The following is a 14,764-nucleotide window of genomic DNA, read 5'->3' as shown; positions in this document are numbered from 1 at the left end:
ACGATGTTTATTCTTAAACATTTCTCCTTTCATTATACAATATCCTGTCATTATACAACACTAATTCATATTGTTAAACAAAAAGAGACTTCAGGGGAAGCAAAGAAACTAAGCTTTGTAACGAGGAGCTAAATAAAAGAGTAAAATTTCTTGAACTACTCATCATTAGATGAAAAATTTTAATTTATTAAAGTAAAAAATTCTAGTCAGAGTAATATATTATGTTAAAAGAGTGTTTCTGCAAATTTTGTTCCCTTCTTTAGCCACTGCCTGTCTCTTTAGTTGCCCTAAATTGCACATTTAGGTCATGAACCGGAAACGTCTTAATTACATGGAATAAGTGAAGCTCAAAGTCAATTTGCATGCACCACAACAAAAAAAAAAAGTTGCAGACGACAACAGCCAACATAAAGGAGAAAGAAAGAGAGAAAGAGGTAGGGAGGTAAAGAAGGGAGAGACAGAGAGAGAAAAAAAAAAAACAGAATTGCATATAAAACTTGAATCGAAATCAAGAGTTGAAAATAATTAAGCCGACCAGCAGAGCAGAACCAAGCCGTGAAAGGAATTGGCAGACAAAGGGCTGAAAGATGATGATGTTGATGATGGACTGGACAAAGAAATATATATATATATATATATATATATTTATATATAATGTATATATATATATATAATACATATATATGCAACAAATTGGAATAAAAATCCGTGCAGACGCTATAGAACAGCAAAGACGATGAACTAAACCATTAAAGACCTTGAACTTTGTTAAGTAGAATAAAAGGAGATGTTGAAGGTGGACACCAGAGAGTTGGAGACATGGCAAGAGGCAAGAGAGCAGCCTTAAATCAAGAAAAAACCAAGCCAAGCACCAATGTAGGGCAGAAAACACAAGACAGAAGACAGAAGAGGGAGAGATGTGAGAGATAGAGAGAATAAGTGAGGGCGAAATAAGGGCCGCAGAGGATATGTATGTCTGCGAGTTATTAGCAGGATCTAAAACAAGAACTGGTTAGTCAGTCGTCGACAAAGAGAGTGAGAGAGAGGAAGAGGGGGAGAGGGAGAGAGATCTGTTGGATTTGGCTGGCCATGGCAAAGACTCAGAGACTTGTGGCAGATAAATGCCATTGACCCACAAGCACAAAAGTCGTTGGCATTGCAACGAGGGAGTTGCAGCTTGGGGGCCCCATCAAGACCTTGATATTTTCAATGAGTTAGAGAAAGATGGCAAAATAAGACATATACACAACAGAGTGCAAATAGAAGAGAACAGACTAAGAATTTGTGTAAAAATACACTGATATTTTTTTTAGTTTTGTTTTTTGTTGCACATACATACATACAATCAAGTTGCATCGTCACGGAAAAACGACCGAACACAGCTATTTATATATATTTATATACCTTCTTTTTGTGATCTACGCGCGCGCACAGCGTCGGCATTCCTCCTCCCTGAATCCCCTATCTGAATCTGTACTATATCTGGATCTGGACTGTACTCTCTTTCTGGCTAGTTGGCTCCTCACTGACTCTCTGCCTTGCTGGCTGGCTGGCTGGATGACTGGTTGCCTGGTTAGGTTGCTTGTCTGAGGTCGATTCGGTGGGCCAGCCTCAAGTGCAGTGCCCTTGACTTAGGTCAATAGCATGAGTCTGATCTGGTTTTTATTATACATACAAACCCAAACACATACACACACACAAAATGCACAAACAATTTCCCTAGAAAACAGATTCAATTTAGTTATAGTAACCCACATAAATGAAAATATTTCAATTGAGATGACGAAAACAAAATCATAGTTCTTTCGAAATTTCTTAAAGCATTCAAAGATTTTCTAACCAACTTTAAAATGAAGGCTTACTTAAAAATATGACTTTTTAATGAATTTTTTTTTTTAACTCAACAAAGGTTCACCTAAATTTTTGCTCGCATGTGTAATCTAATTTCCAATGGTAATTGTATCTCTTTTCGATGCGCGGAAATACAAACCAGAAGGCCGGAGCTAACTTCGACCGCGTCAAAGTTTGTATACCCTTGCAACTTTGGTAACTCTTTCCTTACCTATAGCCATCAAAGTGGAAAAACGTTTTAGCTAAAAAGGCTAATGCTTGCGAAAGAACGGCCTACAATCTTAGCATAGGAAAAAACTAAGATATTGATCAAAGTTACTGTTTTCCACCGATCGTTCCTATGGGAGCTATATGATATAGTTAACCGATCTTTATCAAATTCGGCACAGTCATTAAGGGATATATTAAACTAATAAATGTTTAATTTGAAAGCAATCGCGTTAAAAGTAACGAAGTTATTGACAAAAGTCACTGTTTTCGAAAGATCGTTCCTATGGGAGCTATATGATATAGTCACCCGATCTTGATCAAATTTGGCATAGTCGTTTATATGTGTAATAAACTTACCAATATTAAATTCACGACAATAGCTCAGAAAATAACAAAGTTATTGAGAAAAGTCACTGTTCGTGACTTTGCTATTTGTATGGGAGCTATGTGATATGGTGATCCGATCCGGCTGAATCTGAGATATACAACCCCTGCAGTATATAAAAGCCTACATGCAAAATTTCAGCTCAGACGGACGGACGGACATGGCTATTTGAACTCGTCTCATCGTGCTGATCAAGAATATATATATTTTTTATGGTCGGAGATGCTTCCTTCTATGCGTTGCACACTTCTGACCAAAATTAATATACCCTTTTTGCAAGGGTATAAAAAGGTAGATTGAAGGTCGACTGAACTAGCATATTCTGTTTTACCAAAAGCTTCCAATTAATAATGAGTCTATAGCAGGAAAATGTATATAACTTTTCAGTATCATCATCTCCAACCCAAAAACCACTGATCCCACCCCCTTTCGTCACAAACATATGTGCGTAAGTTTGTCAACAGGACAGGCCACAAAATGCTGTCAGATACAGATACACCAACAGAGGCAAGACAAAAAGGTAGCAGAAACGCGGTAGTAACATGTGCCCGTTGCCAGGACAACCATCCATCTGACAATTTGACAGGCTTTGAGGCCATAAAGTATGAAGAGTGAGTGAGAGAATGGGTGAGAGGGAGGGGAATGACTCCAGGACTCATATGCGTCAAATATGAGTTGCGGTTTCAGTTCAACCAACCAACCAACCAACCAAACAGACTTTTGCCTTTTGGTTTAAGTATTTAATTCAATTTTTTATGACACAAATACACACAAACTGAAGCTCGGATGATGCTCGACATATTCCTCATATTCTCTAAAGGTCACTTCTCCCCCAAAACTATCAATTTCGAGTATAATTTTTGCAACTAGGACATATAAACTCGAGAGTTAGAGTAACTTTATAATTTGTTGCGCAAAATTCAATTTGTTTCGTTTAAAGTTTTCGCCGGTTTCTGGGAATAAATAATTATTCTTTGTTTGGCAAATAAACGCCATTAATTAGTTTAGAAAAACTATCCAAAATGCAATGCAAAAATTTATGTTATTTGGACATTTTCTAGGAATTTGTAGCTTCTAATTATTGCGCCACACATTTCTCTCTAATAAATGATGTGTCTGTCCTTCAAGAGTTTAGAGTTTCATTTTTGAGTTTATGAAGCAAATTGTTAAGACGACTTGGATTTACCCTTTTTACTCTACTTCAACGTTTTGCTTCATAAGAAACAATTCGATTTTAAGATTTAAATACATGCTATACGTTTAGTGGTAATTCTAAGGCTGTGAAATTGGTTCACCTTGTCCCCTAAAGTATGCAATAGGCATTGCAAGAATTCACTTTGTTAAACATATAAGGAAATTCTCGAATATCCTGAGGACAACAAAATAATCCTTGATATGCAACTTTGTTTATGGACAATTTTTGAGTTGTAAGGCATACTTCAAGGAGTAAAGTTCCACATATTTGATCCTCAGTTCCATCTGTCTTGGTACAAACAATTTTCTCGTCTTTAATATACCCCAATTTGCCCCCATACAGGTGTAAAGAGTATATTTCAATAGAAATTTTGTTTTATACAGCTATCTAGTTGAAATTCCATATAAATCATATAAAACTCTCTACGCCTTTATTGTCACTCATACATACATATGGTTAGCTTTGGTTTTGCGTGACCAAAAACTCGTTGAAAAATACGACAAAAAAAAAAAAGAAATAAACGTTTAAATTGAAATTGAAATTCAAAACGTTTTCAATGCAACTATGTACATATGTATGTATATACATATATATATGTATATACATATATACAATTCGGTTAGTTGAGACATCAAGCCGCCGCCCAAGTTGAAGTAGCCCTCAAATTAAATGAATTTTCAACTTAAAAAAATCTAACAAAATGTTATTTAATTGCCGACTGCCAACGAATAGTTCCAGCTGCCATTACACAAATGGCCTTAGTTGTGTGTGTGTGTGTGTGTGGGTGTGTGTAATCAGATTTCGGTTTTGGATGGCCTAGTCTAAATGTAAGTTTTGTATTGACAACCGTTACTCAACCTTGCATATTGTAATTGAAAACTTATGGCAAAGAGAGAGAGAGAGAGCGAAAAAGATGGGGAGAAAGAGTGAGAAACTGTGTCTAACGGTTATCGGGGGCAATTGTAAAGCGAGATGAAAAGACCATCAACTGATAGAGAGGGCAAAAGAGAGAGAGAGATCACATCTCAAGTACGTCACGTCACAAACATCATGTAACTGTAATCAAATTCGCTAATTGTCATTCTCTTACTCACTCTCGCTCATTCAGGAAGTGTTCTAGTTTTACGTTACGTTACGCCTTGCACTTGTCTATATCTGTATCTCATACACACACACACACACAAGCACACTCTTACAGAGTCAGATACAAAAAGCGTTGTTGCTATTGTCGTTGTTGTTGTTGTGTTTTATTTCGCTTTCAGTGTGTCACATTTTTGTTGTTGGTTTTTTTTCGTTTTTTTTTTTTTTTTTATTATTATTATTTCTCTTCCGCTTCTAATTCTAATGCCATCGCTGTCGACGTCGTCGTCGCTGTCACCGTCGCCGTCTCCGTCTCCGTCACGTCAGACTCGAAGTGACCTTGTGGTTTAGTTTTTGTTTTTATTGTTTGCATTACGCTCCCACTTGTAATTCGCATTTTGTTTTATACTACATTTTTTTTTTTTATAATTGTATAATTTTTTGCTGTTGTTGTTCTTGCTTTTATTTTACTATATAGTATACGTATATATGTGTATATATATTCTTGACACTGGAAACTGGTTTTATATGGCATTTCATTCCGCTAGCATTTGGTTAACTGTTTTCTGAACACGAGTGTAAGTAGCCCGGCGGGTTTAGTTAGTTAAGTTAAGTTTAGTTAAGTAACTGGCATGAGACTTTGTCTCAATGTTTGAAATTGAAATTGTATTTAGATTGAGACCGATTGAGTGGGACAAAAGTTATAAATCAATCACTGCAACTGTATGTATATATGTATGTATATATAAACTGATTCTAAAGAAATTTCATGGCCAACTGCTGTTCATTTTAAAGCAATGAAGCATTTCTATAACAGTAAAAGTTCAGAGGGTGATCAAGCGACAATAAATCGAATATATATATACCAGATTTTAGTTAGTTTACATGGAGTTTAGTATACGTTTAGTTAGTTATATTTAATGCACATTTAAGAAATGTTTTAAAATATAGAGAAGAGATCGGTAAAGGGTTTTCACAATACTTTTTAGTTCTTCACATTAAGTGAAGCTCTTGAAAGTATGCTATGGAAATTTATGACATTTTCTATAATATTTACATTTAAAAAGGGCTTCCAAGTGTTATAGTAAAAGCAAAAGGTATGATTAGGCTTTTGATTTTACAGATCAGATAAACAATTGAACTTGTTAACATAAGTAAATTTGAGTAATATTCGCTTTTTGTGGAGCCCTGTTAAGTATGCTATGGAAAATTTTGAAAAATTTGGTTCCAGCATAGTTTTTAAGAAATGAATATGGTTAAAAGAGAACAAATTACATGAACAAAAAGACAAAGCAAAAGTCTGCTAAGAAATGTAGTATATTTTATCATAACTATTCCATTTTTAGTTAAGTATGCTATGAAAAATATGGAGATTTTTTGAAATATTTATCAAATCAAGAGAGTATTTCCATTAAATTTTCTTTTCAAACTTTGTCTTTTAGTATTTCAATTCAAAGAATAAAACCCTGTACAACAGATCCAGCAAGAAACACAATTGTAATTAACATATAAACATTGTGTAAAGCAGCCAATGAGAAGTGTATCTAGCATTTTGGAAATGCATTTCACATTTTGGGTTATTAAAATTAATTAAATGTAAACAAACAATCGATTGAAGAAATACAAGTGATTGCCAACAGAACCTTGAATTTGAAACGTGTATTTGGCGCACTTTATTAATAGAAACTAATATTGAATTGTATACAAAAACATAAAAGTATTGTGAAATCTTTGTGATATTTGAATAATTTTTGAACCTGCATATGATTTGCATTTTCTGCAGCAAACTTATTTGCACACATGCATATAAGTTTTTAATTTCTTTGTCTTTGGTTTTTGTGTGTTTGATTTGCGTTCTAGCCAATTTTCAATTGACTCATATTTGCGTAAACTATTTTTCCGGCTTGCCCCGACCTTAGTCGGTCAGTTAGTCAGTCATTCAGTCAGTCAGTCAGTCAGTCACTTGCTTAGTTAGTCAGTTAGTCAATCAGTTCGGTGCGACCTTGCCAGCAAAATCGGTTACATAAGAAGCGCCGTGTTCAAGCAATCGCAATTTGTTGCCGTTCGCGCTGATGATATTTGTTCAGGTCTCCGCTCTACCTCTTTGCATCTCGCTTTCACTCGTTTGCTGATAGTTGTTGTTGCGCTACTCGCACTCGCACAACGTACTCATAGTCATACTTATATTATTTAATAAATAGGCAAACGCGTAATTTGTTAAGCTCCATATATACTAGTTGCATTTTGTGCAATTGCAAATTGAAAACAAACAAAATAAAAACACAAAAAAAAAAAATAAAAATAATTGTAAAAATAACTAAATTGATTATGGCCCATAAAAATGCATAACCAAATTGTTGATAGAGGGAAAACGAAAGAGTTCAAGTGGAAATTAAGTACAATTACATTTTCATGTGGGAAATCTACCAAAGAAAAGGACAGGACCTTTAATGATACTCAAACACTTAGGAATCAAAAAGCGCTTTGTTTTGAAAATATTATAGTTAATCATTCAATTAAAATTGTTTTCTAGAATGATGCTTAGTTTAAACAATTTAATTCTTGAAAGTGTCGTCTTGTATAAGAATTACAAATCGACTACTAACATATTTGTTATTATTTATTTGTAAATGAATAATTATTTGTTGCCTTGTTGTGTAAAAAGGGTTTTATAATGCAATTGAAATATTGATACTAGTTTTGATATGCATATTATATGAATATAGCTAGCTGCTGATCGTGTGATCATGATATGAAATCAAGATTGTTTAATAATAATGCAAAGGTCATTCATAGGCTAATCGTAGAAATTGTCTATAATATAATAAGTAATATAAATTGTTGTTGATTCTCAAATCAAATATATATCTCAAATAAATATATTCAATATACTCATGTGTTTGATTGAATAATCAGTGGGATTTAATTCCTAATACTAATTTGTAATGAATAGATTAGTTTTCCATTTTTTTTTTGTTATAATTCACAACCAGTTGTAGGCCTGAAAAGTAAGTAACGTGAGTCTAGAGTTTGCTGATGATCAAAGCCTTTTTCTTAGTTTAATATACAATGGAGTTAAGGTTAGTAAAGATTATTACATTCCTGTTTTTTTTTAAGAGATAATTTTGGAAAGTATTTTTGTTGTTGTGATCAATCCATAATAATCAGTAACTAACTGCTGGTTAGTGAAACTAAATTGCAGTTTCTAGAGTGCTTTTGCATTGCATCTAAAACTTGTCACGATATATAAAATTTATTGTATATACAAGTATATACCGAGTTGATTTCTTACTTTGATTGACACTTTGAGTTCTTCATTCAATGGGCGACAACAACGACAATTGCTGCCATTCGTTGAAAACATAACAATGAAATAAAAATATACCAAGAATACAAACAAACGTTCTATATAAATACATACATACATATATAGATATGGGGAGTGTGTGTTTATATATACATATACGTATGTATATATGAGCTGATATGATGCGTAAGCTGATTTCAACTTTATCAAGAATCCCTGGCCATAGGCATTCGCCCCCATTTACTGGCATTGACATTGAAATTTTGCGTGTGTTTTTAAAGTACACTTTATGGCGATTGAGTGAGTTGGCTCTATTAGAACAGGTAGCAGCATCACTTGACAAATTGTTCCACATCGAACACATATAAATCTATCACACATCTATCAACAACAACAACACTAAAATGGCCTTGACTTTTATTTACTTAACTTTTAATAAAAGTAAAGAAAGAACCACAAAAAAAAAAAAAAAACGACAACGGACCAGACTTGTTTATTTATTTATTAGCCAAAGCAACACAACAAAAATCGACACAAAAAAAAAAAAAAAAAACAACCTACAGAAAAGAAAAGAAATAAGAATAATAATAATAATAAAAAGCAACAAAACCTAGAGACAGACAAAGGGAAAGACAGAGAGAGAGAGAGAGAAGGCAGAAATCAGTTGCCTGGACTGACCATATAAGTATCTATATATACATATATATATTGTATAACTCGAAGCGTTTCTTGAGACATGTGCCAAAGCGAGAATACATTGCGGTCGAAAAGCAGCGAAAAAATGAAATCATTAGAATGCTATGGGCTCAATCTTGTCTTGAAAGTGACAACTGGGTCGAAGTAGTCCCCACCTCTGGGACCGCCACTCCCCCGCCTCAGTATCACTCTCACTCTCACTCTCTGCTTCTCCTTCATTCTCTTTCTCTCTGTCTGTCACTTTTTGTTTAATGCTCGAAAAAAACTGGTTTGCAGTTTTTTTTTGTTTTTTTAGAAGTCTAAACAACATATGATTAAGCCGTATTTATATATATATATGTATTTACCTGACTACTTATATACAAACATAAGTAGTTGTTAGTTTTTGTTTCAAAAGATTCGCACAAAATAATGATTAATTATGGGGTATGGTCAAATCAGGAAGAAAACCAAAAGTGAATAATCATATTGAAAATACTACCGAATACTCTTGCCCAAAAAGGGTATATTCATTTGTGTCAGAGTTGTGAAATGGCAAAAGAAGCCAAAAGTATTTCGGATCATAACAAGTATATAAAGTAGATTCCTGACTGTCTGTTCATTTGTAAGTCTGAATGAAAGTCTTTATAGTCATTTTGCTTATAGGCTTTTATTGCTCAATTTCACCTAGATCGAACCCCTATATCATATATGAGCGATAGAAAACAAAGTTTCAGTAAAAGGTTTGTAATTTGATGTTAAATAGATAGTCAAAGTGTAAAAATGTTTAAGGGTATTCAAATTTCTTTCAATTTGGACTCTTAAATCAATATTTTCGTTCTCATGATTGCCAACAAAATAAAGCTAATGATCATAATTGAACACCTAGCAGCAAAAATATTATTATTTAACTTAAACGAAACAAATCTATAGCAGATTCCAAACCAATTTTAGGCTACATGATCTTTTGTTTCTTATTTCCTATTCAATCGACTACAATCTGAAACATTTTTCTAGAGAAACTGTGATTATCTTAATAAATATTTAACAAATTTCATTAAACAAGTGAACTAGGCATACCAAAACATTTCAGAACGAGAAAAAATAACAGGCCATTGCTTATCTGTCAGATTAATAATATTATATTCGAGATTGACAATTAAATTTGATATGCCACACAAAGCCCAAGAATAGCAAATTAAATTACTTATGTATATATTTTGTATATCAAGTAAGTATATAACTTTCATTAAAACAATCAATCAAACAAACAAAAGGAAAAAATGCAAATTTTTTTTGTATTTTGATAAGCAAAAAGTAGATTCTCATGTTTCATTTCACTGAGCAAGAATTAACAAAAGTTTTGTGGAAATTAACTTACCACATATCGTCAACACCTTCCACTTGATATATATCTACTATAAAGATACATATATATATATATATGCATTATATATAAAATATAAGAAACACATAACCCGCATCGTTTTGGGCCAGACAAAACGGAAGCTTGCCATGAAATCACCAATGCAAATTTGTTTGGTTTTGGGAATAAAATAAACCCAAAAAATAAAAACAACAAAACAAAACAATATAACATATGTATATATATATAAATGTATATATAAATATATCCAAAAAAAAAATTGCCTATACTTGGTATTTTTAGTAGTCAATGCAAATTTGCACCCTTATATATTTAATTTATGCGCAATTTCTTTATATTTAATTCTAATTTGGATACAACAAAAACACAAATCGGAGCTGCCCCGCTGCCAATGACGCGCTGCTGTTGAGCCAATTGAGTTTATTCCAGTTGAAGTTCAAGGTGAGAGCCGCCCAGTCAAAACACAAGCGAGATAGAGAGACAATCAGCAGCGGCGAGTGAGAGTGAGAGAGAGAGAGAGAGAGAGCGCGCAGGAGAAAATAAGCGAAATTCACATACAAACAAAATGAAACAAACAAAAAAAAATAAATTTCTTTAAAACACTGAAAAGCTTTAACGACTCGATGCATACCCTGCAAAACAAACAAAAAAATTTAACTATGTCTTTGTAACACATTAACGACACCTGGCGGCCAATTTGCTATATAAGTTAACTTTTACTTTTGAGCCAATTTCTAAATAAATGATTGTAATACAATGAAGATTACAATTTCAATCAATCAATCATTTTCAATCGTTTTCTACTTTATTTAGTTATAATTCTCAACTAGTTTAAGCTTTAAAAATGTGCCTGTGGGTATTGCAGTTTTGGAATTCTTTTAGCGAAGTCTGTTGTTGATCTTAGAGGTTCTTTCTTTCTTTCTTTTTGAGCTGCCTATGAAATGATATTCTACCAAAGATTAACCACAAATCCTTAATTGATCTTAATTTAAGGTTTTTTTCATTTCTAGACTATGATTTCTAATCTATTAAGAGTTTCATATACCCTTAAACTTAGGGTATGAAAACAAACACATACAAGGGCAACCTTGACAAACATTCAGAATAAAATTAATGAAATGAAAAAAAATATATAAAAAGAAGGGAGAGAAGAGAAAAACAAACAAATTTCAATCTAAATTGATAATTATATTTAAATGAAATAAAATGATATATCATTATCTCATCTTAGGTACTCTTTCTCACTTTATTTTTTTACCTGGTGGATATTTTTTCAGTAAAATTACAATTCAATTTTCATATCCCTTAGGAAACTGTCTGAGCGATAAATATTTATAGGATAAGTATATATTTCTTCAACCCTCACAATTCCCGAATGCATTCCATCATACAAAGTATGTGGACATTATTAGATTTGCAGATTATATAGAACGTAAATTGCTTTTAGCTTGGATTTCATATACATATATACATATATAGATAGACATGGAGACACACAAATATGTAATATAATAATTTGACCTTTTAGCGGTTGTAAAAACAACCGTTACCTCCCCCACCCCATTAACGATCTCACACACACACACAGTAAGTATTTATATTCACTTAGTAACTGAACCCTCCTACCCCCGACCTTTCACACCATCCACCAACACTGTCACCTTCACCTCTCTTCGGAGAACCGCATAAAGCTCGGTAGTAATTGTCAATCGCTAAATCAGTTGCATGTCGAACGTTTGACCATTTCCTATAAGCCGCCTTTGACTGCCATATTTTAAAAATTAAACTATACAACAAATATCAATCAATTCAAATTTTGATTTAGAATTAATACTTTTCCCAAAACTAAACTAATAATTTTAGAAATCTAAACAAAAAATGTTGAAAAATTTCTATCAAGTCTAAGTAATATTGATTCCTTGTCTGTTTTTTAGTTGTGGCATTATTAAAAGAGAGAAACCTATCAACCACAACCTACCACAACCTTCCACGCTAGAACAAGTTGGGAATTGTAACAATATGAGGTAAAAAAAGAGCTTACAAAGTTAAAATTAATCAGAGAACGCATTAACAAACAGTTAAACTGCTGGCTTCAATTTAGTTTAAACTTTATCTGACATTATTCTTGCGAAAATAATTTAATTTTAAGGTTTCAAAAGAGTTTCTAGAATTGGTCTTACAATTAGATCAGAGAATAATCCCAGATTAATTTAAAGCTAAGTTTGGTCCTTTTTTAGAACCAATATTGCCCATAGACTAAGCTAGATGTATTTAGGATTCCAAGACTTTTTAGTTTCCCAATTGTAATTTGTTTCCGAAATGGTTAATAAAAAGTTTATCAATCAATTGGACTTTATAGACAAAGAATTTTATTTTTTTTTAGTTTTTAAGCTTTTGTTGATGATAAATGTGTGTGTGTGTGTGTCAATTAGAAAGACAAATTGTTTTGAAAAACCAGATATATCGCATTTCTTTCAGAGCTCTTTGGAACATTGTCTGATTGTTTGAGAATCCTGCATATGATTTCAGTTCTATTTATATTTTGTTAACCAGTGTTTATAGAATTTTATAATATATGTATGTTTGTGTATATAGAACTTGTCAACCATCGATATACCGGTCGACAAGTGCCTGCAAGCTTCAGGGTCAACAGGTTGCTCAGTTACTTTGGCATATAAATTAATTTCAATCTCATCAGGAGGAAGAAAGAGAAACAGAGAGGGAGAGAGAGAGAGTGAGTTGCTTGGAAGACTTACCTAGATCAGGAATTGAACTGGATGGTTCCTCGCCGTTGCTGTTGCAGTTACTATTGTTGTTGTTGTTGCTACTGTGGTTGTTGTTGTTGTTATTAATATTGTTATTATTATTATTATTGTTGTTGTTGTTGTTGTTGTTGTTGCCCATATTTGATGTGGCATGCTTAATTTTTGGTGGTGGAGGCGGCGGTGGTGGCCGCATTGATGAATTCCCAGCATTTGTATGCGTTTGTGGTGCAGCATTATTATTATTATTATTATTATTGTTATTGTTAATATTATTATTGCTACTACTACTGGAGCTACTACTGGATACAACAGGTGTGCGAAATATGTGCGATGCACTCGATGAGGCAGACGATGTCGATGAGGATGCCGCCGCCGCTGCTGCTGAAGAAGAAGAGGAGGCTGACGTTGCTGCTCCATTGCTGCTGCTTGAGCTGACATTGGCAATAACATGCTGTTGTTGTTGGTGATGTTGTTGTTGTTGTTGGAAGTGATTTGAGGCAATGACATTAACATGTCTTGTACTCGTACTGACCACAAATTTGCGAGCTGCTGCTGTGGGTGGTGGTCCTGCTCCTGCTCCTCCACCACCACCACCGCCGCCACTATATTGCTGTGGTGGCGGCGGCGGAGGCGGTGGTGGTGCTGGTGTTGGTGCTGGTGGGGCCAATGGTGGTGTCTGACGTTGTTGATATTGTTGCTGCTGCTCCAGATATGCTCCTCGACGGGCAATAACTGGCGAAACGGGAGCAGAACGCGAATGATGATGTAAGGGTGGCGGCGAAACGGAATGACGACGTGTACCGACAACCACAGTGGAACAACCAGTGGTTTCATCATATAAACGACCATCACGTATAACACGAACATGCTGTTGTTGTTGTTGCTGCTGTTGCTGATGATGCAAAGGTGGTGGCGATTGATTAACACTTAACGTACGTTGCTGCTGCTGCTGCGTTGAGATGGGATAATGTTGCTGCTGCTGCTGATGCAATTGCTGTATGGCCGAAGGACTTGCCGAATGACGACGCGATAAATGTTGCTGCCCCGTTTGTGTTGAGGATAATGTACGGGTTATTATAATTTGTGGTGCTCCTGTACTAGATAATATTGTCGTTGTCTCTGGTGAACGTATGGAGCCACCACCACCACCAGTTGCTGCTGCTGCTGTTGCTGCTGCACCACTGCCCGCCGTAACATGCTGTGTGTATATGTGTTTGATGGCACCAACTGTGGTCCCAGCACCAGCTGCTGTACTTGTTGAGCTTGCCCTCTGTTGTACATACTCGACGCGTGGGGTTAAAATCACTTTCTGTGTGCCACCGGGTGTGGTTAGGCCAGTGGGTTGGCGTGGCGCCACCGTTTGTACCTGTACATGAGTATAACGTTGTGGGGGTGGTGCTGCTGCTGCCGCTGCTGCACTGCTACAACTTGGCTGCTCATCACGGTCTTGTTGCTCCAAGTGTAACATTTCAAAATCTATTGGTTCGCTTTTAATCATTTTTGCCGATTGTGTTATTATTGATGCGGATGCCGATGCGGATGCGGATGCGGATGCTGCTGCTGCTTGTACAGCTTCCATGCATTTAAGTTTCTTCAACATGTTGTCTGAGAAATTGTTTTGTTGCACACAAAAAAATTAAAAATGTAGATGTATACCAAAAATATGTTTGTTTACTTTTCTTTTTCGTTTTTTTAATATTATGTATAAGAAATGTTTGTTTTTGTTTTTTTTTTTGTTTATTTGCTTATTGGATTTGATCCTGAATCACTGCCTCTCCTTTTTCTTTATTTTTAATGCTCGCTTGCTAGCTCTGAATTCGCTTCTTTAGTTTATTATTATTTTTTTGTTTTGTTTTAATTTCTTAAAATCAGTCTCTTCTTCTTTACGCTTTTTGTTTTTTATGTTTAG

General features: G+C 34.4%; 1 protein-coding gene across 1 annotated transcript in view; it reads right to left on the bottom strand.

Annotated features, from left to right (window-relative positions):
- LOC6645686 (ecdysone-induced protein 75B) overlaps positions 1-14,468 on the bottom strand; it is a 129,751-nt gene extending 115,283 nt beyond the window's left edge. Inside the window, exon 1 of the mRNA XM_023177580.2 lies at positions 12,847-14,468. Coding sequence (XP_023033348.1) covers positions 12,847-14,455 — 1,609 coding nt within the window. The 5' untranslated portion in view covers positions 14,456-14,468. The remainder of the gene's footprint in view (positions 1-12,846) is intronic.
- Positions 14,469-14,764: the final 296 nt, after the last annotated feature.

Source organism: Drosophila willistoni (assembly GCF_018902025.1).
Source record: "Drosophila willistoni isolate 14030-0811.24 chromosome XR unlocalized genomic scaffold, UCI_dwil_1.1 Seg8, whole genome shotgun sequence".
NCBI classification, from domain to species: Eukaryota; Metazoa; Arthropoda; class Insecta; order Diptera; family Drosophilidae; genus Drosophila; species Drosophila willistoni.
Note: the sequence above shows the minus strand (reverse complement) of the source record. Positions and strands in the feature narration are given on the sequence as shown.